We start from the raw sequence: 27721 nt of genomic DNA, 5'->3' as shown, positions 1-27721 counted from the left end.
AGGAAGGTTCTGTTCCAAGCTGCTGATGACCGGACCAGGTCCTGAGCCTGTGCTGCTGTCTCTGCACGCACACACACACACACACAGACACACACACACTCATCACTGATAACAATAAACTGGTGAAAGTGTGACGTCAGGTTTCCTAGCAACTACACTCCTGGGTAGTCAGTAACGCTTTTTTTCAGAGTGGGATTTTCCCACAGACAGAAAAACATGGTGAAAACTAGACATCTCTACACAGCATGGCACAGTCATCTAGTCATAATCTACAAATCTGCATTTACGATCTTCTCAGAAATTTCTCAACTTGTTCTGAGTTTGTTGTATCTTCACATATAACATGATAATATTTTTAGCTTATTGAAGCTAAAAATGTTCCTACAGTGGCAAAACATTTTGGGACATGTATTGCTGAAAAGTTGCTCTTTCATGGTTTAGGAGACTTAAAGTTCACCCAAAAAAAAAGTTATTGTAATATCAACCTAGCACTGCAGCCAACTAAAACTAAAGCTATTATAAACATTTTGTTAACTGAAATACAATTAAATATCAACTAATAAAAAATAAATATTTTGCATTTGCAACTAACTTAAAATAAGTTGAACCACAAAAATCACTATGAAAAAATCTGAGAAGTAAAAACTGTAGCCTGAGGTATTAAAGTGATTTAATTTGTGATTAATATCCAATATAGTAACATAATAAGGTTTTTAAAATACCTTGGCACCATGGGAATATATTATTCAATAATAAAAATAATAATAACAGTAATAATTTATACAATGGTATCTCAAAGTAAAAAGGAAATAGCATCCGATGATAGTAATACCATGATAACACATTTTTTTTAATAGAGTAACTGCTAAAAAGATGAGGTTTTTAATCTTACTGAGGAATATCTGGGGCAACCTGTTCTCAGACAGCAATAAAACATTAGGAACAAACTAAAATGGAGCCAAACACATGTGCGTCAAGACAAAAGCACCTCCAAATCACTGCATAATTTTATTTCACATGTAAAATAAACCAAAATCTATCATTTAGTGATTTAAATGTTATGGTAATCAATACTGGTGATATTGGGGGGGGTTCGCACCTGCCCGACTGCAAACACAGGGACGAGGCTGCCATGACAACGGCTCAGTGAGGTCAGCAGGTGTGATTGACAGCCAAAGGGCAGGAACCGCCCAGCTGCTCAAAGACCACAGACAGATCTGCAGAAAAACAATGCAACCACAGGTACAAGCTGTGAGGTAACAGCCTGATTCACATTGATTAGCATGTCTCTGTATGCAGTTTCACCTGTCACCCTGGTGTAATGTGCTTAACGCCAATCCCTACTTACAAGTTGCCTGCAGGCCTAAACTTCCTCCAGGGTTTAATGCCGACCTCAGACAATCCCCTACACTACACACACGAGAGATTTACAAAGACCTGCAGCTAATCCCTGCACTGCCTCACAGACGTTTACACGTGTAAAGTGTCATGTCACATGTGGGTCGTGTGTCTGTGTATATGCTGACAATGCCAGCCCGATAATCTCATAAGATACAGGAGTATTAATGAGCCTGTATTAGGGATTCATTATAGAAGAAATAAACATGTTCATCCATTCCCAGCAGCTCAAAGATAAACACAATTTGAGTTCTTGACTTGGTAATTAATGACACAAACTACACATTCAGGTTTTTTTATACAATTAAACAAAGTTGAGATTAATTGGAAGTTGGAAAACTACTAACCACTGCATTTAAGTAGATATCCAAAGATTAAGTAATGTTCTAATCTAAACTTTCAATTCATATCAATAACAACTGTGAATATTAAATTATATTACATTACATCTTACATAATAATAACATATCTAAATAAAATACAAAACTTTAAATATTGTATCTAATGTATAAAATATATTATAAAAAGATTATTATTATAAAACATTACACACACACACACACACACACACACACACACACACATATATATATAATTCATCATATATCATCATATAATATCATCATTGTATGCATTTTAATATAACATACACACACTAAAAACTACAATTACAATTTATTATATATATATATATATATATATATATATATATATATATATATATATATATATATACAGCGCCCTCCATAAGTATTGGAACAGTAAAGACAAAATTGCTCTGTTGGCTGTGGAGTCAAGACATTTGCAAATATGATTAAAATATGAATATGAGACAAAACTACAGAATGTCACATTTTATTATTAGCCATTTCAACACATATATGTTTTACCAAATAAAAAGAACAGCACTTTTAGAGTTCATCCCACTCATTGATGTGAGCATAAGTATTGGGACAGTTGAACATAAGGCAGATATAAAAGATTAAAAGCTATTATTTAGTTGCAGATCCCTTGCACACAATCACAGCAGTGAGTCTGTGACACATAGACATCACCAGACTCTTGGTCTCATTTAAATCTGGAGATTGACTTGGGCGATCTAAGACTTTCCATTTCTTTGCCCTTATAAATTCCTTGACTGAACTGGCAGGGTGTTTTGGGTCATTGTCCTGATGCAATATGAAGCACTTCCCAATGAATCTGGTGGCATTTTCTTGAATATTGGTAGGCAAGATGGTTTTGTACCCTTCCAAATTCATTCTGCTACTGTCATCATACATTAAGTCATCAGTAAAGTTGAGAGGGCCTGTTCCAGAGGCAGCCATGCATGCCCATGCCATGACACCACCTCCACCATGCTTTACAGATGAGGCTGTATGTTTGGGATCATTGCAGTTCCGTTTTTTCCTCCACATTTTTGCTTTCCCATCACTTAGATAAAGGTTCATCTTTGTCTCATCGGTCCATAAACACAGTTCCAAAACTCTTCTGGCTCACCTTTGTGCTTTTTTTGCAAACTCTAATCTTGCCTTTCTATTTTTGGTGCTGGTCAGAGGTTTGCATCTTGCTGTGTAGCATCTGTAATTCTGTGTCAAAGTCTCCTGAGGACAGTAGATTGTCAGAGCATCACCCCAGCTTTCTGGAAGTTGTTGCTGATTTTACAGACACGTCTTTTAGGGTTCATTTTCACAGCTTTTATAATTTGTCTGTCATCAACTACTGTTGTTTTCTCAGTCGATCAGGTAGTTGTTGGTTGCTGGTGGTTTCCAAACTCTTGATTTCTCCATGTCCTTTGTTTTTGCTAGAGCTCTATCTGACTTCCTCTTTTCTTTTAGCATCCAAATTGCTTGCTTTTCTCTCAAAGTCAGCTCCCTCATCTTCATCCTGGTTTGTGTGTGTCATCATCGAATGCAAGATTCAGAATACAGAAGTAATGGATATAACTGATACGACACATTCCCTGCTTTTAATATCTGAAGAATTAATGCAACAGGACACAGCTGATCACTTAGAAAGACCTGTGAGGCAACTGTTCAATACTTATGCTCACATCAGATAGAGGGATGAAACTCTAAAAGTGCTGAATTTCTTAGCTGGTAAAACATCTATGTGTTGAATCACCCAATAATAAAATGTGACATTCTGTAGTTTTGTCTCATATTCATCTTTTAATCATATTTGTAAATGTCTCGACTCCACAGCCAACAGAGCAATTTTGTCTTTACTGTTCCAATACTTTTGGAGGGCACTGTGTGTATATATATAATTTCATTTTGAGTGTGTGTGTGTGTGTGTATATACACTCATGATTGTATGGGACATACAAAATGTTAATATATGTGACCCTTTACCACGAAACCAGTCTTAAGTCACACAGGTATATTTGTAGCGATAGCCAACAATGCAATGTCAAAATGATCAATTTTTCTTTTATGCCAAAAATCATTAGGATATTAAGTAAAGATCATGTTCCATGAAGATATTTGGTAAATGTCCTACCATAAATATATCAAAATGTAATTTTTGATTTGTAATATGCATTGCTAAGAACTTAATTTGGACAACTTTAAAGGTGATTTCCTCAATATTTCGATTTTTTTTTGCACCCTCAGATTCCAGATTTTCAAATAGTTGTCTCTTAGCCAAGTACTGTTCTATCCTAACAAACCATACATCAAAGGAAAGCTTATTTATTCAGCTTTCAAATTATTTATAAATCTATTTTTGTTTTTTAAATCGACCTTTATGACCCTTATGTGGTCCAGGGTTTTATTCCATTTTATTGTTCATGGCAATTTCTATCAAATTCTAACAAACCTCCAGATGGAAAACTACATTATACCCAACAGCAGCCAGTCAACACTAAAGATGGCATCAAACACCTGTTGGCATGCAGTTTAAGCTGAACCGAATATGCACTAAAATAAAAACCCTTGTGGGAGTAATGTAACAGAGGACTAGAGCTCATGGCTCTGGACTGATCTGTCTTGACCTGTCCACCAAACACTCAAGCAGGAGGTCAGATCTTCACATCTGACCGTCCAAACTAAGAGGAAATGTGGATGGAGGTTTGAAAATGTTCCTCACATGTTCAGAAACACCAAAAACAGTGAAGATCTGACAATCTTGCCATCAGCGTTATTTATTTGATTAAACAATCTGATCGTCTACATCGTATTACATGATCGCTGCCAGCCAGGATGACAGCTCCTCATCAGGCCTTAGTGACACAGCTCAGATGTGCTGGAGAATATCAAGGGAAGAGCTCAGCGCTGAGACAGCCACGAGTAATGATGGAACATCTCTTACCTGCTCTGCTTGGCTGAATCTGTGCCCCCCCCCATTCCCAGTCTATTGGGAGCCCTCGACCAGACGCAAGCTGATTGGCTGGCACTCTCCCTCTCCCCTCCCCCCCTCGCTCATGCTCTTCACGTCATTATTTTCTTATTTAACAACCAACCCTGAAAACGCGTAGGGAGGAAGACATCTAAATATAGCCACAGCCACGACAGCACACGACACGAATGCACTGCAAAACTCTCTCAAACAGCACTGCGGGGGGGGGCCCAGACTGATGAGGGCTTCAACAGCTGACCGCTCGAGTCCGCAGAACAGGAACCCTCTGGAGCCAAGCTAGCTCTTCTTTTTTACCATCAACAAACTCGTTTATCCACAGAGAGATTGAAGATCTCTGCATATAAGTAGGTCACGGCGTTCCTGAGATGGCATCTCATGCTGTCGGAATCAAACATCACAGTTCATCAAAATCTACACAATGAAAAGATGTGAGGAAACACACCAATCACACTCTGGAAGCAGCAGCTAGGGAAACAACTGGTAACTAACATTCCCAAGTCTTGAGATGAAGACATAGGGTACAAGCTGATTTGCTCTGGTTTGATCAGTAATAACGATTTCTAGTGATCGTGCTAAATTTACATTTCTAGATCAATGTCCAAAAGAATAGAATACAAGTCCTATAAATCAAGCAGGTTATTATCCTTAACTACAACTAAAACCATTATAAACACGTTTGTTAATTAAAAAAAACAGCAGAAATAGAATAAAATATAAAAATCATATGAAAAACTTTCAAATTAAAATACAGTTAAAGCAATAAAATTACTCACTGGAAAAAAATAGAACCTAAAACTGAAATAAAAGGAAATTAAACCTAAATAATAATCTTTAGCCAGTCTCAAAATGAAGATCAGTTTTGCATTTGTAGATTAAAATGCTGTGATGGCTCAATTCACTACTACTGCATCACTACTCACAATCCAATCAGTTCCCAACAGCGTTATTTTAGTTTTTTTTATATTCTATTAAAGTATTTCTTCATATTTTGAATTAGCTTTCATTTTTATACTTTCAGTTTTAATTTAATTTTTTGGGATTTTTTTATATCACTATTTAACTTTATTTTTATTTTGTTTAAATTTAAGCATTAAAATTACAAAATCTTTTTTCATTTAGTTGTATAACATTTCTAATTTTCATTTAGTTTTTTTAATGATTTTTAAAAGTTTCAGTACACAAAAACAACACTGGTTCCCAATGGATAATATCAAATCCTACCCAACATTTTCTCCATACCCTGTTTAAAAAGTGGTTTCGAACACTGTTTCATGCTGACTTTAACCCTAAAATCTGACTGGTTGATAGCAACATTGCTCCAGTATCAACAACGTTCATCCAGAAACACGTCCTACTTGCGTGAACCAGCGATTCAAAATCGATGCAGATTGGAAAAAGGTGTAGATCAGCAAGACGGCAGACGTGGGAGAGAGTGAGAACATTCGGTCAAACATAACCACACAGCACTTCAGCAGGAGAGACTGAGAATAATTATCTCCTGGCCAGAGTGGTGAGCTGTTAAAAAAAGACATGAAGTGATGTTATAAAGAGCTTTCAGTGAGAATCTAATGCGAGTTCAAGCGTCTCTTGATTGCGCTGAAGTGTACGGGAAGTGGTGAGGGTTTGAATGTGACCACTTCAAATCTACTGTTCATCTAGGGCCTGTTATACAGCTGGAGTATTGACGGGCTCCATCTGTCCCTCTGAACAACGCTCATAAGAGCACAGTTACAATACATCAACCTGTTCAGCCGGGTTAAACAGGTAATGCTGGCTGTCCTAGAACTCTAGGATTTTCTCAGAGAAACCTGGGCTGCTTACCTGAAACATGATTAACCTCAACTACTCGAGTTACAAGCTCTAAGAGAAGGAGACACAGCCAGAAAGTGCTACATTAGACATAAAGAGGAAGCAAGCTGAGAAAACGCTCCCCGGTGGTGACTCCATCATTTCCTGTAGACTTAACGGCCCAGTAGTGCCTGATTTGGAACACAGGTAGAACATTCAACTTCCTGTTAAAGCAGGAAGCAGACCTGAAGAAGTCGGTTTGCTGTTCTTTCATTAATTTTCGCAAAAATGGCCTACTCAATACATACAGCATATATCTGTGCCATATCGGTTAATGATCAATATTAGATTTTTATTTTTATTTTCATTAATTACTCACCCTCCTTTCGTTCCAAATCCGTGAGAACTTTGTTCATCTTCAGAACACAAATTAAGACATTTTTGATGAAATCTGAGAGCTTTCTGACTCTGCATAGACAGCAGAGACGGCCTATGCAGGGTCAGAGAGCTCTTGGATTTGATCAAAAATATCTCACCTAAAAGATCTCACAGATTTGAAATGACATGAGGGTGAGTAATTACTGACAGAATTTCCTTTTTTGGGTGAACTATTCCTTTAAGGAATCAGCTTGCTGTTCTTTTACTAAATAGTTTTTTATTTTATCTTTGGTGGAAGAAATAGCTTATGATGTACAGAATATCTGTACCATATCGTTTATCAAGCAATATTATTTTTTTATTTATTTATTCATATTTAATAGTGCATTTCCCCTCATTTAGATTACTTTCACAGCGAACGCTAACTTAAAGTTGATCTTTAAAAACACAAACGATTGACACTGTTGAATGCAATATTAAGCAAGTCTCAAAATTAATATTTTTTCATACAATAAAAAATGGTGTACAAACTATTTTCACTCAGAAATTGCTTGTAAATTTCACAATTAATTACAATTAAACAGCAAGTAACACATTGAACTAAACATGAAATTTTGAATGACTGAAATAGTATTTTCCTTGCAAAACATACTCCAACAACCTTTGAAAAAAATCATATTTTACAGTGTACGTTATAATATGATTACTCAACTCACTTGTAGGATGTAAAACAATTTTAGTTTTTTATTTATTTAGAAAAAAACTATATAGAATTTTAAGAATGCATGCTCGCAAACATCAAATGGCCAATTGTACTGAAAAAAAGACAAAAACAGTATCTTTATACTGTCATATAAATATAACTACTCTTCTTGGGCCTTTAAGCCCCAATCAGGACCAATTTCCTTTTAGATCAGGAAACACAGATCCGTAACACTCCATAAAACCTCTGAGGTGCTCCACAAACATCTCAAATCTCCAGACCAATCACTCTGGTGCATGCGGTCACATCTTCACCCAATACTCAAACTACAGGCCCTCCGGGGCTGTTTGCACACCATCCACCCCACGGCTGTATTGATTCCCCATTAATTACCCCTACCGGTGGAGCAATGGGGCACTTTCCAGGTGGAGCACACATCAATACTGACAACTAACTACCAATGTTGTGGAAGTCAGGATGAGACACTATTGGCAAAATATCACACAGACCAGACGACAGTCCAGTGAAGGCCTTTACTTTCAAAATATCAGGACTGGTTCTGTTTCTGAGATGCTGCAGGGATTCTGTGCTTTAAGCAGCATCTCACTGCCAAGAATATTTCACCTAGTCAACAGAACCAGGCCAAATGAACCCCCCACTGGGTTAGTGTGCTGTGAACTCCATGCATAAGCCAATGCTCAATGTTTTCCTTTACAAAAATGCACTGTGGTATTTGTGGTGTTTTATTTTTTATGTTTTTAGATTATATTGTGCTTCCAAAATGTTTAACTATAGAAACCCCTATATGCCACCACAACAGACATAAAAAATTCTGAAAACTTCTTATGCTCATTTATGAAGAAAGTACTGTGGCTGTACCATTCTTACCATAGTACATTGATATTGTGCTGCTATATGATTACAGTGAAATTTACACCTTAGCCTAATCCAGAAACCATGGTATTACTATGCAACCCTCAATGGCTGAATGTCAATTCCATAGTACCTTTTTTTTTTGCTGTTTAATGGAGAACCCCGGACCAAATTCTTCAGGAAACCCTGGTATATTTTTGTGAGAGAGGTTCTATCACATCACTGTGCGTTTCTAAAAATACAGCATCACAGTACTGTCCAAATTCCAAGTATTACCACGGTACCCTGCGAAAACGTGGTAAATACTTAATTGGTAAATTGCAATAAGAGGGGTTCAGTCCCAGTCCTGTGCGCCTCTATAATGCACCACAATAAACAGCTGCAGTGCAAAAAATAGGAAGAAACGGATAAAGCGCGCGCGAGCGGATCCGCTCTTTCATGACGCTGCACTTCGGCCCCTCTCGTCGTTATTACCTCTAAAGTGCGGATCTCCTGCTGCGTGAGATCGTTGGACGCCGCGCATTTGGTCCGGAGCCCTTGTAAACTGGAGATGGAGATGTCGATCATGTTCTGGATCAGTTCACACTGGTGTAGCGCGGCCATCGCTGCGACACCACCGCCGCTGCTGCTGCTGTCCCTGTCCCTCTGTTCATCACTCTCCTCCACCATCATCAGCCCCACTCTAACACCATCCATCCCACTGCATCGGGCACGCCGTGGATGGAGAGATGAGTGCAACTACAAATAATAATACAATCCACATGCACTACTACTGACGCATGCCATCAGACTGTCCGAACAGACGATAGATGCAGTCTACACTGAGATCCACAAGATAGATGTGGTTTCAGGGAATCCCAAATCCAAGTGCGCGTTGGAAGCGCGTCGTGCGAGCTGCGCGTTCTGCTGTGAGTCTCTGCTCACTGTCTGTCAGCTGTGGGAAACATCGCACGACGCGATGCGCGCTGGGAAATGAAGTCCGTACACACATGACTGTAGGCTATAGATAGATAGATAGATAGATAGATAGATAGATAGATAGATAGATAGATAGATAGATAGATAGATAGATAGATAGATAGATAGATAGATAGATAGATATTTTTATTCAATTAATTTATTTTAAAAAACATTAAAAATAATGTATACATTTCATTTATTATTATATTATTTTATATTCATTTTTATTTTTACCATGTCTTTTTGTTTTAATAACTCTAATTCTAAATATATAGCCTTTTTTTAAAGTACTTAATTCATATTTTGAATAATATTTCCTCTGTAGAGAACTGTAGGATCCTGTTATTAAGAAATACACTTTAACCAGTAACGATGTTTTTCCATTTTCATACAAAATGTGTTTTTTTGACAGATGTAATTTGTAAATTTATTACTGAATTTGTGTAAACAGGACCAAAATGTGGTTACGACCTTATACATGATTTTTAAGGACTAGAGAAAATGTATAAATAAATAAATAATTAGGTACTAGGAATATTTCATAATAATTTAGTTTTTTACCCTAGTTAACTACGCACATGCAGTCAATAGTAGAGGACACTGAAGACATCAATGTCCATGTATACTCACAAATTATTACTTGAGATATTTATTTACAAGAAACAAAATCCAACTTTTGAAAAGTTGTACTAACCCAGTGTAAAAAAGTAGCCTGAACAAAGAATATTTAGTAGAAGTCAGTTGAACTTAACAGGTGAACTGAACAAAAATACTCTAAATATGTTGCTAAAAGTTGTTTTGTTTACCTTACTTAGATACTCAAGTATTTGTTCACAACATATCCAATGTTCTCCCAACTTTTCAAATTGAGTCGTCTGAACAAACTATTTTACACTGAACAATATTGCACAAGTTTCCAGCATGCATTGCAGCTTGAAGATATTTTACGTTAATTATTATTAAAATATTATCATTGTTTTAAAATTTTACTGGCTTAATTTATGCTGCTGCTGCTGTTGTCACTGTCAGTTAGCTGTCATGTGGATCAGAGTTCATATTTTTACTGATTTAAGATGATGATCCTCACCATTTTTGAGAATCTTGTAGAGGTATCTAATTGCAGCTAGTTTAATGCATTTGTCTAATAATGTGGCAAATACTTCCCACATTATGTTGAAGGCTTGTTGAAAATAAACACATTGGTTGCTCTAACAGATCTTTTAACACTCAGTAGACTGACATTTATTCATTAGATGAACTAAAGTTTTTAAGTTGTCGGTTGCTAGTTGAGTTAACTTAAAAAGTTGATTGTGATAGGTTGCCTTTTTTTTTAGTTAGGTCAACTTTTTTTATGAATTCCAAAATAACTGCTAATGTTCTTATTTCCATAAAATGTGCTGAATTGTGGTGTCAGATATTTTGGTGTTTTTAAAAAGGAAAGGAAATTGTCATGGCCAAATCCCTCATCTGAAGCCTCCAGGAAGTCCTCTTTATGATAGGACTTCACACTGTGTCATATATGGTCTCTTGGAAATAAAAAGGAGGATATTTATTATCTTGGCAAATCACAGCACAGTTAAACACGTTGTTGAGATTTCTTCTGAGGAGACACGTGCAAGATTACAAGACATCTTTGAAGCAAACCAAAACCCATATTTGTTCTAATTTAACTTAATACTGTTTAGGAAAAACAACTGCTGTATTAATGGGATTTTATTAGTGGTTTTTCTTTCCTTAGGGTGTCCTCGGCTCAAACAGAGGGCCTTTCACATCTTTTCACATCTTAGGGTCTAGAATGCAATAAATTAATGGAAATTCACCCCTTTGCCTTGTGCTTCCGTACGAGCATGTTTAATCACATGTATTAAAATGTAAAGGGGGGGGGGGGGGGGGTGTTATAAGGATTTCTCATCTCACTGAGGGTGTGATGTTCTCAATCTGACTGCTGAGTCACTCTCCAAACCTCACCTCCTCTTCCATCTGTCCTCCATCTCACTCTCTTTCTCTATGCTTCCATCTGTCCTCCATCTCTCCATCTGCGTGCTGCATAACACTCTACACCCTCCCCTTCAACACATACACACACATCTCAGAGACAGAACATTATTCTAGGTGTCCGCTGAGGTTCGGTTTGCATGGATGGATTATAATCCAAACCGGTAATCTTCAAACAATGAGAAAGAAGTCTCAATTTACAAATATGAGAAAGAAAGTCGCCACTGAGTAAAAGGCCTTAAAGTGTATGAAAAAAAAGACATCAAAATATGTCCAGAAACCTTCTTCATTCGTGTCTCCTGTTCAAATTTGATCTGAGACATTTGAGCATTTATAGTGTGAAAAGCGCACACGATTTTATCAAAAGGCACTTAAAATGAGAACAAGCACAAGTAATATCATAGAGTCAGAGAAGTATAAGAATAAACATTTTTAAATCTCATCCTCAGATCGTTCCAAATCTTTATGACTTTCAGTTAAAATATCAGAATATGTTTTTGTTCATACAAAGCAGTTATTTTAGTAATATTTATATACTATTATAATATTTATTAATGTTTTAGCTTTCATTTTTTTATTTTAAGTGTTCTTTTTTTATCAGAGAGTCTATTTACATTAAGTGCAAATAGCCCACCTTGTTTTATTAATTGCTGTTTTTTTATTCGTTTTTGTATATACAAGTGTATGATGCCAGATTTGTCATTTTTGTCTGCATTATCCCTTTAAGAGTAATTCAGAGTAGTTATAAAGCTAGAGCAGAAGTTTAAGTAAATATCTCAATTCAAAATTTACATTTTTAACATCAACATTAACTCCAGCATTTTCTTCTAGTTGTTTCTCTCACCAGTCAGAGTGTCAGGTGAACATCTGCTCCATGCTGATGACCGTATGAACCTCTTGTAGAAACTTGACCTTTCCATGCAGACAGAAGAAACGTCGCATGAGAGTTTGTTTCATCCAAAAACCAACCATACCATGACCTCTTTCCAAGCTATTATGATAAGTTTTAGTATTATATCTGATGTTATTGCATTCTTAAAATTCTTTGGTCAAACAAAGATTTAAATTAAACCAGGATCTAAATCAATTATGTGATAAAGTTTCAGAGCACTAAGCCAAAAAAGCCTACAAATGTACTACAGACAAAGTGCAGCTTCCACCTGGCTACTGCTATGTCGTCATGATACTCGCACTCTATTGGTCAGCCTGAGGAATCCCTTCCCAGGATACAGCAGATTAAATTGGATTGTGGGGAATTTGATGGCAGGGATCATCCGTGACACAGGCTTTCAGTAAATACCCGACTGACATGTCTTTTCAGTCACATTTCAGACAGTTTGTGTCTGCGGGGCAGGTGGTGCGGTGTGTGCTTTTGTTCTATTTATGTTTTGTGAGATCAGATTTGAGATTATTTTCGAGACCTAGGTAAAAAGGCCACCAGTCGCAGGATCTGGGAGTGGTGCATTATGGGGCTTTGAGGTAGACAGGCACAGCTATAAATAAATCCCCAATCTGCAGACACCAGACAATGAGCAGAAACACTCGGACACGTGTGCACACAAAGCCATCTCTCTCTCTCTCTCTCTCTCTCTCTCTCTCAGGGACACTTGCAGGTGTTTAGGCTGTTTCTGATAACAAAATAAATGTCATCTATCACAGTAATAACAGATTATGACTGCAAAGAAAAATCTGATTGTGTTTGAGATAAACAAACACTGAACAGCAAGGCACTGGTGTATAGCTCCATCTGCTGGACAATTACAGCAGGTTCCAGGTCATGAGCAAACAATCACAAACAGTCACAAACAATCGAGGTCAGAAATAGGCAAAGGATATTTCTATATATCTCTCTATCATTCGCATACAGGTGTATCTAAAAAAAAATTTGAATATTGTGAAAAAGTAATTTTTTTGTAACTTATTTCAAAAAGTGAAACTTTCATATATTCTAGATTCATTACAAGTAAAGTAAAACATTTCAAAAGTTTTTTGTTTTAATTTTGATTATTAGAGTTTACAGCTCATGAAAGTAAAAAATCCAGTATCTCAAAATATTAGAATATATTCTAAGATCAATAAAAAAAAAAGATTTGCAAAACAGAAAAGCTCAAGTTCTTTAAAGTATGTTCATTTATGCACTCAATACTTGGTCGTGGCTCGTTTAGCACAAACTCCAGCATCAGTGAGGTGTGGCATGGAAGCGATCAGCCTGTGGCACTGCAATCAAGCACAGTAATATCATGGTCAGCAAACCACTTGGAAGTGGTTTTGGCACTGTTGGCAGGTGCTAAAGTCCTGCTGGAAAAGGAAATCAGCATCTCCATGAAGCTTGTCAGCAGATGGAAGCATAAAGTGCTCCAAAATCTCCTGGTAGACGGCTGCATTGACTCTGGATTTGATAAAACACAATGGACCAACACCAGCAGACGTCACGGCACCCCAAATCATCACTGACTGTGGAAACTTCAAACTGGACAAAAAGCAGCTTGGGTTCTGTGCCTCTCCAGTCTTCCTCCAGACCTTAATTTCCCAATGAAATGCAAAATTTACTTTTATCTGAAAAGAAGACTTTGGACCACTGAGCAACAGTCCAGTTCTTTTTCTCTGTAGCCCAGGTAAGATGCTTCTGATGTTGTTTCTGTTTCAGAAGTGGCTTGGTAGCCCTTTTCCTGAAGACATCTGAGCGTGGTGACCCTTGATGCACTGACTCCAGCTTCAGTTCACTCCTCGTGAAGCTCTCCCAAGTGTTTGAACCAGCTTTGCTTGTTAGTATTCTCAAGCTTGCGGTCATCCCTGTTGCTTGTGCACAGTTTCTTCCTTCCAGTCAACTTTGCATTTAATATGCTTTGATACAGCACTCTGTGAACAGCCACTCCTTTCAGTAATGACCTTCTGTGACTTACCTTCTTTGTGGAGGGTGTCAATGGTTGTCTTCTGGACCATTGCCAAGTCAGCAGTCTTCCCCATTATTGTGGTTTCAAAGAACAAGAGATACCCTGAATTTATACAGTAGGGATGGTCATTTAATAAAACTCAAATGTAAATATTCTAATATTTTGAGATACTGGATTTTTGACTTTCATGATCTGTAAGCTCTAATTATCAAAATTCAAACAAAAAACACTTTTGAAATGTTGTACTTTACATGTAGCCTAATGAATCTAGAATATATGAAAGTTTCACTTTTTGAAATAATTTACAAAACAAAAGAACTTTTTACAATATTCTAATTTTTTTAGATGCACCTGTATATCTTATTGTTAAAGTGGTTTGTTGCTGCTGATTATTTTAACGTGCATAGGTAATGTTGGCCAATATGATGCTGACACCTAGCATTGTGGATGCAGCATCACGCAAAAGTAAAAGTTTTAAAAAATATTCTATAGTCTATGGTTAGTTTAGCAAAACCGTAGCTGAATTGTGGTTACCATGGTTTAACTAGCCTACAGTAACCATGGTTTTTTGGTTTTATTTATAGTAAAACTATGGTTAATCTTTTATAAGGGTTGACCTTTTGGCACATATGACATCTTCTACTGGTTTTTGTAGGACACCACAACAGCAGAAGGTTCTAGGTTGGCTACTGGTGAAGGATAGGGTAATTGTTTCTCTGCTTTGTTTTATAAGAATCATTTCAGTATCAAGAGTTCCAAGTGTATTGTACTGTCAATTTTTTGTATAGTAGTGCTAGTCATAATTTTAACACCAGGCATGCATCAAAAGGATATTTTTTGCTTCCTCTTTCAAAAACTAATGCAAAGCAACGGACTGTAATGTATAGAGGAATGAAAACATGGAATGAATTGCCATCGGACATCACATGTTTTTTAATAAGTAAAATGAGGTTTAAAAATCGTTGAAGAAATATTTAATGGTACAGTACAGTATTAAGTGGATTGTTGATCTTGATGTTATGTATGAATTTGGGGTTTTTATGTATTATTGTATTGGTTTTTGTTGTTATGGATTATGTAATTTTGTTTTTTACTTGTTGGACCCCAGGAAGAATAGCCACTACCTTTGTAGTGGCTAATGGGGATCCAAATAAACAGCACAAAAAAAATCAACAGAGAAATCAATAATTATAATATACTGAAATATACTGTTTCTGTATATATATATATATATATATATAATTTCTAATTCTAAATATTTGACTGAGTAAATTTTAAAGTTTCATCCATTCTGGAAACTAATAATCAAAGGACAAACAAGGACGTGTTGGTTTCAAAATGTAATTTATATAATAACAAACAAAATGATCCTCTGAAAATCTATAGCAATTTATAGTGAGCTGACAGCTCTAAACTGTGAAAAGTACAATTTAGTTTTAATAATTACTATCCCACACACAACCAGACCTTACTTAACACTAAGAATAAAATATGACTGTTAATTTCAGGAATGAATAGTGAAAAGAAGCAGCATTTTCGAAAAAGTCTTGAGCATGATTTCAGATTGTGAGTTGGTTGAAAACACATCACAACATAGCAACTATTTGATAACTATTTTTTAATCAATCACCCGGTTATCAAAGTAATACCTATCAAATAAGATCATGAGAAATGGAAAGAGCGTTATCTATAAACATGGCAGGAACTGTACATGGGCTCCAGGCCGATTAAATTCTCCTGAGATAAACACAGATTTTCTTATCAAGCAGAGCAATGAGGTTTTGTGCTTGTGGATGTTCTGAGTCCTGAGTCCCAGCACAGCATTCTTCTAAACACCACCAGATCTGCTACACCTCATCAGAAACTATCACCTCACCGATAAACCAGAATATTACAAACAATATAGAACTATGATGATTTTATGGCTCAGCTTTAATTAAGCATTGCAGGAAACTAATGAGTAAAATCTCCATCTTCATGATGCTTCAGTCTTCAGAGCTGTTGAAACAAGCTCTCTAAAGCAGAGACCATTTGCTTCTCCAGCCAGGATTCATCCATCTGTGAGAGATCATAAAAATATGTAGTAATTATCTAAATTTGTCCAGTGATTTAAAGATGTTTAGTGTGTTTGTGTACGCTTACCATGACATCATTTCCTTTGACTCCTCTCCTTCCTCTCTTCCTGAGAGTCTCTTAAATTGGCTTTCATCCTCAGCTTATAGACACACACACACACATATTCACTTTATAAGGTTTCACCAAATATTATACATTTATGCAGTGCCAAAACAGTCCACAATTGCATTTAGATAAGGAAAATATTCACCTGATGGCGGACCCTCTACTTCTTCCAGGAGATTGACGGTGGAGGTTGCAGAGCCCAGACTGAGAAGAAGTCAAGGACCAAGCACACTACAATTTTAATACTACAATGCCATATAGCTCCTAAGATGTACTTTAAAACTAGCACTTTTAACTTTTAAAAGTTTACCTTTTAATACATATTCGATCGAATAATCAGATTTAGACACACACATTACATTGAAACTAATAGCTAGACTAAGAAAAATCTAGAAATACAAACATAAGAAGTCCTCCTCTACAAAACATACACAGATGCAATCTCCAGGCAGCGACTGTCAGGGCTGGGCATGTGAGGATATGACTGGTGTTTGGGCAGAGCTCGCTTTTTGGACTTCTTTCTTCTGGTCTTCTCCGAGAATGATCTAGCAATTTCAAAGAGCTTCTTCCTTGTAGCTGTAGGTAATAATACAGTGGTCAGAAAGGGGTGAGCGCTCAAGCCATTACATGAATTTGCTGTTAAACTTCAGGTCTGTGTTTTCTTACATTTGCCCATGTGCTTAAGCTTCTCCAGGAATAAGGCATCGTCAGAGACTGATGAACAGGCCTCCTCAGACCCCGAGCCACAATTATCACCTACAAGAGTTTGACATGACAGCATCATTATATGACTGCTAACATTTACAAATCACATTCTCCTTTGTGCTCTGCAGATGATGACCGAAATTTCATTTTTTGGTTAACAGACTAATTTAACCTTATAATAAAAAACAAAACAAAACAAAATGCTGCAAAAGTGTAGAATATGGTCCCTGTAGGCCGTTATCTGTGTGTTGTTGTCAGATGAAGCTTCCTGTCGGTCTTTGTGTGGCAGACGTGGCTTATGGATGAAGATGAAGGAAATCTACCTTCGGCGGAGTTCTCCGTGCAAGCGGATGAATGACCACACTGTGTTTTCTCGCACTTCTGACGATCTAAAACACAGCAGGTAAGAGGGTCACTGAGGGCAGGTGAAGATCTGCCGCTCCAGAGAGAGTGGAGTGAGCAACACAACACTGCAAACAGTGAGTGAGGAATGAAAGCTGTTCACACACACACACACACACACACACACACACCTCTGGGGTTTATTTAAAATGCATTTTAGCAGAATGATAGGAGGAATGGTTTACTAATATGAGAATGAAAAACATTGCAAATCTTTTTGCAAATAGAAAGGGGCTTAAAATTAAGCATGTGGTACTCAATTGTGAATTTATATGTATGGTGCTATTCATTATACAAATCATTCCAAAAAGCAGGTAAGATGTGGAAGAAATCTTGGAAGGAACCAAGACTTTGAGGGGCTCCAAAATATGGTAAAAAAATGCTTTAATGCAATGTTGGTTAATGAATTCTTTAATATGAATGAGGGGTTTTCCTCACATGGAGAAATCCAAACATTATTTCATCTTATGTGAAGTATGTTTGAGAAATGAGTTTTTGTGTGACAGTGTGCGATGTTTTTCGGACTAAGTTTCACTAAACCTTTGTGGGAGGAGGGGGGATGTCTGAAAATTTTCCCCATAGTAATGTAATGTAATGTAAGTTAAATAATAAAATAAAATAAAACAAAACAATAAAATAAAATACACTTATTATGAAACTTATTGTGAACGATTTTTGGCCTTGTAATTTAAAAAAAATAAAAATGTTATAATCAAATCTTCTGGTAAAGTGACAGAGTTCTTTCTGGTGATGTTTGTTGATCTTTTCCAATCATTTAGTCCACTTAAACTCCACCCCTTTCTGCCTTATATATTTTTTTTCTTTTCCATAATCCATTTCACTCTGATATACATCACAATATGGAAGAAAAATTCTGTTGCTACTTCTGTTATATTACGACATTATAAACAACAAAAGGCAATATGAAATTCGCATTGAGGTCAGCATATACATTTGTGTGTATGTGTACCTATCTCCAGAGCTATGAGGAAATCTCTGTTACGTTGTAGCTCTTTCATGAACTCCTGATTCTGCAGGAAAAGGGCTATTCGCTCGTCCTCTAAGTACTGTTTCAACTTCCTGTCCTGTTCAGATGGCCAAACACCACCTGACAGGGCACTGCTGCTGGACGAAAGCTGCGTCAGGGATGACAAGGAGGAAGAGGAGGAGGAGGAAGGCTGAGACAGGTTGCTCTGAGAATGCTGCAAGAGAAAGAAATTACAAATTAATTGGCTTTGACATTAACTGAGGTCCTCAAATCAAGATGTTATGCTTATTGTTTTAAATTCAAGATTTTTGTGTGTCATTTTAAATGTAATTGTTGCAGAAAAAACAGTATGCATTTTATGCAACAAAAATATTATATGTATGATATGGCCACTGTATATAAACCCACCGAATTTGGACAGAATTTGAACCTGGATCGATATGTTTGTTGATGTAAACACATGATATTTAGCCTTTATTTTACAACAGAATACGTGTTTATAAATGGTTTATAAATCCACCTGGAGAGTTTGCTGAGGCAGGATACGCAGGAAGTCATCAGGGAGGTTGCCTAGTAATGGTGGATTCCAGTTTCTGTATCTGCCGACCTGCTGGTGCCCAGGAGGGGGATAATCATCGAACCTGACAAAATAATGAGTATAAAAGAAAGCTAAATCTTCTTATGAAACACTCCTGAAATTAGAAAGGTCAGATGGGATTTTCATCTTGTGATTTAAATCATTTTTAAAAACTGTTGTTTACTGAGTTCACACACTAATAGGTCAGTAACTAATTTTCATCCATATATTTTATGAGAATTTTGTAATATTGCATTAAAAAACACATGATGGAAATATCAAGCTGTGCATAAAAATGCATGCTCTCGACTGAGGTGGAATAAATTCCTCAATGCACAACAAAAAACATCTGTAAATTTGCCTGAACACATGAACAGATATTGTGATTGGATAAGTGCACTAACCAGTGGATCAATGTCATTGAACACTGTCTCAAATGTTGCTTTAGAAATCCCTGGGCAAAAGTCTGTCATCAAATTGATTTGGTTACCTCACAAACCTGTCTCACACATTCGCATTCCCAAACAACAGGTATCCTCCTCCAAATGCAAAATATGCGTAATAAATTGCAATAAATTGCGTTTTGTCTGTGTGCGCTCGGAGCGCAAGTAATTTATTATGTAGGAAGACAGAAGCTACACTGGCTTCCCCAGTTGCAGCAACTTTTGTTTTTATTATTGATACTTGCTTCAGTTTCCCAGTAAGTGATTTTGTTCTTTCGAACACTTACTTGATGCGCAAATGTTTCATGCGATATTCAAATTTTCAAAAAAGTTAAATGATCAAGTTTGGATGGAAACAGCTTTTGATGTCAGTTTGGATTACAGACATAAACACCTCTGAATAATAAAACAATGTAGTCTTCAAGACTGATGCTTTGATGTAGTAACATCAAACGACTCTACTAAAGCATAAAAATACCATAATATAGTTGCAGATATTTAAGAAACATGCTAAGTTAACATACTAGTTTATCTGAAAAACAATGCTACAGTCAGTTACTCTCCTTTGAAAATGTGCCCATCACCCCATCTCCACCCCTAAACCTACCCATCTCCACGCCCTGATCCCTAAACCCACCCCATCTCCACGCCCTGATCCCTAAACCCACCCCATCTCCACGCCCTGATCCCTAAACCCACCCCATCTCCACCCCTAAACCCACCCCATCTCCACCCCTAAACCCACCTCATCTCCACGCCCTGATCCCTAAACCCACCCCATCTCCACCCCTAAACCCACCCCATCTCCACGCCCTGATCCCTAAACCCACCCCATCTCCACCCCTAAACCTACCAATATGATGTCACACTTGGATGTAGGCAGGGTTGGATGTCCACCGCAGGATGCAGCGAGCCCTATTTATGTTATGGTTTGTGAAACCTGCCCACTGCCAGTTTACCCAATTGCATTTCGGTGTTGTTAATCTGGCAACCTGTGCGTGCATCAAGTCTGAGGAGGAGGGGCCGGGTGAAGAAAACTGTCTCCAATATTTTGAATTTGGACTGCAATACCAATATTGACACCGCTGGGTGTCAATCCTACATACAGCACCTTTAAGTACATTGCTAGAATATTCTATCATTTGGCTAGCATAAGTTACCATGTTGCAAGCATGTTTTTGCATATTTTAACATTAAACTTTAAACTATATAATTTAGCACTTTATCCCAGGGTAGTTGCTAGGCTTTGCTAGTGATATTACATCTTAAATACCCTACAGAAGTTATTGTATGAAAGTTTTCACCCCCCCCAAAGAAAGTCTATGGGAATTTGGGCCTGTTTGGAAGTCCAATATGGAAATTCTGTAAACTGGATCAGTTAGAAAAAATGTAGTAGCCTACACCGAGTCAGAACAGCGCGAAGATCTGTGCCGAGTTTGGTGATTATAGCCTGAACGTCTAGGCTGCATTAATTTTACAAATTTGGTCTCAGAAGAAGAAGAAGAAAAAGAAGAATTGTAGATCAGTATGATGTGGATACATTTTTTATCCAATAGAAAGACTTAAACTTCGATGGAAACATTTACTTCTTCACACATTTAATCTTATGCGACTTTGCATCAGCAGATCATGTGATTGGATAACTAGTGGACCAATCTCATTGTAAACCATCTCAAATGTTGTTTGTCATTCTGAAATGCCTGATCCAAAGTCTGTCATCAAAACTATTTGGATTGAAGAAGAGGAAGACTAATTTCTCAAGTCAACATAAAAAGCATTTGAAGAAAACGAATGCAGATACAATATCTCTCTCACAGAGAAATAACACAGTCTGGTGTTATTATTAGTAATTTCTTCCAATAGGAACCATGAACAGATGTTCTTCTTGCCTGGGTGGTGGTGTGGATGGAACATCTGCGGGATGTTTTCTGTCATAGATGTGCATGTCATAGGAGGGCGGCGCGTAGACGGGTGGAGGCTCCTCATCTGAGCTGTCCGGCTCCAGCGTTCTCTCCAGGATCTGCAGGAGATTCGATAGGAAGATTCTTTTGTGTACCAAGATCTAAAAATGCCAGACTTTTAGGTCTCAATAGAAGTTCCTAAACTCACCTCTGGAGGGATGCTGTCCTCTGAATCCGAGCTGTCATCCGTGGCCTGGCTGTCCAAGCTCATCTGCAATAGCTGGTCAATGGTGGAGTCAACAGCACCATGGTTGGCCCTCAAGACACACTCGATAACCTCATGCTCCATGCTGGGGAACATCGTCTTAAAGTCATCCATAGCCTGGCTAAACTCCAAATGCCGGACCTGACGTGGAGGCCTCCTGTTATTGAGCTCTCCTGAGGCAGCGTCGCCTTCTCGCGTACCGCTGCCATGGTTACTGTTCGCGTTACTACGGCGGAAAAGACTGGTCATCATTTACAGCACCTCGCTCCCACTCAAAACCGCCCATCCACCGCAGTGGCTCCACCCCTTGACCTATGCACCGCCTCCGGCCACACCCGTTATCCACTCATGATGCCCCTGGAGGTGAGCTTCAGTATATAGAGGGGCAGCATTGGACAAACTTTTCTTGCGCTGCTGATCCAGGTCTGGCTGGGATTCCCAGAATACCTTGCTCTCACTCTCACAGTCACCCTCAAAGCAAAGGACAAACAGCGGCGCACTCCTGAAGACCTACATTGGAACGGCAAAATGTTAACCATTGATATTTCATTCAGTAAAAGGGTTGCTGAAAAAAAACATGGATATAAACTATATGTCTATATATGAATACATAAGGGAAAGTTTTTCACCATTTTTGATAACTTTGTTGTCATCACTAAATAATTATAAATGGTCCCGTAATGTGAAAATAGATTTTTTTTTTAAATAACAATTATTCCATGTCGTCTCTCATTTAATATGAACACTGTATTTTATTATTTATTATTATTATTTCTATACTATTATAGTAATAATTATTAATATTTTGAATAAATACTTTTGCTTTTATATTCTCAGTTTTTATTATAATTTTACTTCAAGTTTTAGTAATTATGTTATGTGCTTTTGACATTTTTGTGTGAGTGTGTGTCTGTTTAAATATTTCTATATAGATTTAATTTATTTTTATTGCAGTTTTAATAATTTAATACTTCAATACTTTATTTTATTACTTCATTTAGTTACTTCTTTCAGTTAGTTACCAAGGCAATAATGTAAATCAAAATGTAAGTTTTTCATCTGATATTTATATTTTGTATTTCAGCTTTATTTCTATAAACAAAAATTATTTTAATTGTTTTATATTTAGTTAACAGTAAACTGAATATGAGGACCCCAAAACACCATGAACCTATATTTATTGATTGATTTTTGGTAGATTCTACAGTATTTATTGGCTTTAACATCAGTGTAAGAGTATCAAATATAATATAATATAATAAATCATATTCATATTATACATTAAATAGTAGTTAAAATAGTTTCAGATGTCATGTGAACAACCCAAAAACAATTATAGAAGTGGTTATAGATCTTCAATTTACATCTTTACCTCTCTTTTAATTTTTTAAGAAAATTATTATTTTAAATCATAAGCATGCACACACAAAGACACATATGCACACACATAAACAGCATGAGTCACACAGTGGATGGTCCCCACTGGACATTAAATGGATCAGGGTCATTAACAAACAAGGCTTCCATAAAAGACAGGATAGGTATTAAACTCTTTAAAAGGGCACATTTTGCTCCCACACCATACATGATCGGACACTGTGCTCACAATGTAATCATGTATGTGCAGTGTGCTTCTCATGCCCATATATGTATCTATTTCCTGCTTACCGTCTGTCTGCAGAGGAGATGCAGGCTCACACCAAAAGATCCACCAGGAAGCGACTACAGCCAGCAGGATAAACCTTTAGCTCCCATCACAGGCTGCGGGCTCCTCCATAAAATCCGTCATCGGAGAGGTTCGGATATCCCTCGCTCCCATTTTCATCTCTCCACATTAATCTGCACCCAAAACCAAACAGGCAGTGCTAAATATAGCCACAGACTCTGGCACAGTTCACCAGCGAGCGCAGGAACAGTAGCAGCTTAGTGATGTGTCTCTGAAGAAGGGCGGCTGTGCCCTTGTGAATAACATACAGCAAAGACTGACGTCACCCATAGTTAATACGCCCGCTGAGCTGATATCGGTTAAGCAGGGGTCCGTGTGACCCACTGAGATGGATTAGAGCCGGAGGAATGCCACACAGAGCAGGAGCTGATTGATAATTGTGAAAGAGATCTCAGCACGGTGGAGGTGTCATCATAATGGGGGCAATCATCCTTCTGGTGCAACACAGGAAAGCTTGTTATTTTAAATTACGGCCATCATCGACAGTCAATGTGATCAAAGTCTGCTGGTCTTGTCTCCATGGCAACCCCCACGACTATCAATCCCGCAGTCGTTGGACCCTCGGAGTAAGTGATTCATTAAGGAAGCTCAGAATAAACCACAGCAGTGGTGTTAAAGCATCGAACCCAATTAAAAGCTTCAGTCAGTCTTGCTGTTTGTCACACACTTGATATGAAATCAATAAAAGCCCCACTGTAAGTGAAGCTTTTCAGATACGAATTGGGTGAAGGTCAAACCTGGGGTCAAGAAGTCATATAATTCACCCAAAAATGAAAACTCTGTCATTTACACACTTTCATTTGGTTTCAAAGCTGAATTTATATAGATATATGAATTTATACATTTATATAGAACATACATTCTGGTCATAATAAGTGCACTGCAGTCTTGTTGTCTGCTGCTTTAAATGCTTTAAAGTAGGATATTCTGAATGGCTATCAATGTTTTTTGGCTATCAATGTTTTGTGTTTTGTGCACTATATAGAGCCTTTTGTGGAATGGAAATGTTCTATGAATGTTAAAGGATCTTCACATAACCACAGATACCAATAAAGAATTTTAAGTGTGTAGGGTCAACAAATAATTTCAGGATTGTTATTTTTGGGTGAACTATTCCTTTACAAGTTGAACAAATCTTTCATGACTCCTTTTGGAACAGGACATAAGTGTGAAGCTGGCATACGTACGACAGCCCAGTCATTAATAATAAGCTAAAAACAAAGTTTTAATGAAATTTAGAAGGCAGTCCCTGCCAAAATGATCCCAGTCTCCATTTCTGTATTACTGTGCCAAATTCGGATGCTTTTCTGGCTGATTCAGCAGCCAAGAGGAGAGTGAAATCCAAGCAGGCAGATTGTGGTGTCTGACAAGGAGAGCTGTTATCACCACAGGAGTCGTCTGTGGGTTAGTGCTTATGTCAAAACACATGCCTGCTGTCTACGTATAAAAGTAGCAGCACGTTCACTGGCACCTCTCTACACTATGCTATCATTAGCTCTAATGGGGCAAAACCCATGAGGATAAATTCCAGCAGTCCCTTACACACTTTCAAGATTTTTGTTTTAATACATTTTATAGGAACAGAATTAAAAATAAATCTATTGCAGATTGCATTGAAAGGATGCAAGCATTTTCCCAAAGGCTTTTGTAATGTTCAGCCTAAAGAAAAGGGGAAAAGTTGCATAGAGTGCACTGAACCAAAAGCATGAGCAGGGCTTTGACACTGTCCTTGTTTCTGACCTGGTTCCACTGAGATAGAAGGAGAGGACAGGAAGGAACAGTCCAGAGGAGAGGTGACAGTCCAGTACTTTTACAATGGTGTTTAGACTAATACTGAGGCAATCAAGTTGCACATCACCTTTAAATAACATAACTTTATTATTTCATCCAAAAATGATAATTAGCTGAAATTAGCTCACCCTCAGGCCATCGGTTTGTTTCCTCATCTGAACACATTTGAAGAAATTTAGCATTGTATCACTTGCTCAGCAATGGATCCCCTGCAGTGAATGGGTGCCGTCAGAATGAGAGTTCAAACACATGATCAAAACATTACAATAATCCACATGACTCCATCATTTAAGATCTTGTAAAGCAAAAAGTTGTGTGTTTGTAAGAAACTTCTTGTGGATTATTGTGATGTTTTTATCAGCTGTCTGAACTCTCATTATGACGGCACCCATTCACTGCAGAGGATCCAATTGTCCATTTTCTTTTGAAGAACGCTGGTAACCAAGTGGTTTCATGTACCATTGACTTCCATACTATGGAATATCTTCTTTTATGTTCCACAGATGAAAGAAATGCAATGCAAAAATTTGGAATGACATGAGGGGGAGGGGAGTAAATAATGACAGAATTTTCTTTTTTTTTTTGGGGTGGACTATCCCTTTAATAGAATCTCTGATCTTAAGCCATAATATAATGACTAAATAATGTCAGATATTAGAGGCACATGGTCACTTAGACTTTTGGAAGTAAATGGACCCCATCCCAGAATCCTTTGGGAGGTCAAACATCAGTCTGTTATCAGTTAATAGGAATCCACAACAGAAACCAAGCAGTACTGTGGAAAATGTCATATCTTAAAATGTCACATAGGCATGTATTCTTTTTTCTAGTCAAAAATTCTATAGCATACTACTATTTATCTGAAAGAAAAAGTGCAAGTAATACCTCTCAGTACAAGATAGTAAACTATTATTATTTAATTGTTACATATTGACATAAATGGCCCAGAGACACATGTGTGTTTGTCTAACTCCAGCATCATACTGTAGCAACATAAAAGCACCTGAGCTATATTGGGCGTTTTTAGAGCACAGCCGCAGGATTGATTCATTCTCGAAGCCTGTCTGGCTAGAATTATTACTAAACAGCGCTTCTGTATTTAATTTAATCTAAATAAATGCATAATCAAATCATTTGGCAGGGAGAGGAGCATTATAATGAGGACGAGAGCTTACCAGCTGAAGAGATCGGCTCTGATCGCATTACTCGATGTTGAATTCCTCCATGTTGTTCATAAACAGTGATATTGAGTGCGTGACAGCAGCAGACCGCGGCGTTCACAGCGCGTCAGATGGAAGCTCTTTATCGGCTCTGGAGCGCTTGAGCTGTGGACAGATTATCCTCCTCTCACCGCGCTCAACAGCAACCTAGCGGATACAGGTGAGCAAAGCATCCCATTCATTCCAAAAGATTAAACCAACTCCGTTACATAAATATTCATTCATTTATATGATTTTTTAAATAAAGTATTATTATATATTATATAAAGTATTATATTATATTAAGATTTTTAAAGAAATTAATATTTTAATGAATTTGATCAAACATTATATTTCAAATAAATGCTTTTTTATGAACTTTCTACTCATCAAATAATCTTGAATATAGGCCTAATTGCATCAAGGTGTCCACATGCACAACTGTTTTAAACATCGATAATAAGAAGACTGGAGTAATGGTTATACATTGGAATGGAATAAATTACATTTTATATTATCAATATATTCAAATAGAAAATAGTTATTTTAAATTATAATAATATTTTACCGTAATAGCCTACTGTTTTTATTGTATTTTTGGACGCATCATTGGTGAAAATAATACCTATTTCAAAAAATATTTTAAAAACTTGCCATATACCCACACATTTTAGAGTTGTAAATCATATATATATATATATATATATATATATATGTGTGTGTGTGTGTGTGTGTGTGTGTATGTATACATAAACCAAACGTTAACACAGAAAACCCCACAATAATATTTCTTATAGAGGCGATACTTGTTTTCTGTTTCAATAATAAATCTAAATTATTTATTACTTAAGTGCTCAATGTTGCTGAAACATCCAAATGAGATGTTTTCATGAATATGAATGAAGAGAAATGCTCTTCAAATACTAATACAGCTGCCTGTACTTACAGACACGGGCAGATGGTGAACAGCGGCGCCCTGAAAAAAGCGCAATTGTTCTTTCAATGGGGCTCATTGTCTTTTATCCCCGTTGTGAGGCGACAGTGAGGGGTGAAACAAAAGACCTTGAACCCGAAGCACCTGCTCATGGACACGAGATTAAACCCAGGGCTGATTGTATTGGGATCCCAGGGGCGCGTCACGCCTGATCAAATGATGCGGCAAGCGTGAGGCCGTGAACGCGCACCAATGGAGCCAAT

At 37.3% G+C, this 27721-nt stretch overlaps 2 protein-coding genes across 6 annotated transcripts in view; both read right to left on the bottom strand.

Annotated features, from left to right (window-relative positions):
- The window catches only part of LOC306865477 (kinase suppressor of Ras 1-like), a gene marked incomplete at both ends in the record, with an annotated part of 33575 nt that extends 24382 nt beyond the window's left edge, over window positions 1–9193 (bottom strand). The window contains one exon of one of the 2 annotated variants that reach the window (XM_079410086.1): window positions 8972–9193. In XM_079410086.1, the coding sequence (XP_079266212.1) occupies window positions 8972–9193 (222 nt within the window). The remainder of the gene's footprint in view (window positions 1–8971) is intronic. The other variant, XM_079410085.1, reaches the window with a different exon arrangement.
- A 6482-nt stretch (window positions 9194–15675) lies between these two features.
- Window positions 15676–26657, bottom strand: LOC306865950 (CUE domain-containing protein 1-like). 4 transcript variants are annotated; one of them, XM_079410819.1, is made up of 12 exons: window positions 26501–26656; window positions 23477–23647; window positions 21752–22318; window positions 21532–21662; window positions 19143–19263; window positions 18605–18836; window positions 17556–17702; window positions 17194–17283; window positions 16959–17103; window positions 16673–16731; window positions 16489–16561; window positions 15676–16404 (listed from the first exon to the last, which is right to left on the bottom strand). In XM_079410819.1, coding segments are annotated over exons 3-12 (1308 nt in total). In that variant the 5' UTR covers window positions 22061–22318; window positions 23477–23647; window positions 26501–26656; the 3' UTR covers window positions 15676–16403. The 4 variants fall into 4 exon arrangements, with proteins under 4 accessions (XP_079266945.1, XP_079266947.1, XP_079266948.1 ...); XM_079410821.1 differs by having other exon boundaries at window positions 17556–17621; window positions 26501–26654; XM_079410822.1 differs by lacking the exon at window positions 17556–17702 and having other exon boundaries at window positions 26501–26657.
- Window positions 26658–27721: the final 1064 nt, after the last annotated feature.

This window comes from Barbus barbus (genome assembly GCF_936440315.1).
Source record: "Barbus barbus genome assembly, chromosome: 47".
Taxonomy (NCBI): domain Eukaryota; kingdom Metazoa; phylum Chordata; class Actinopteri; order Cypriniformes; family Cyprinidae; genus Barbus; species Barbus barbus.
This window is presented reverse-complemented; position numbering and strand designations above follow the sequence as displayed.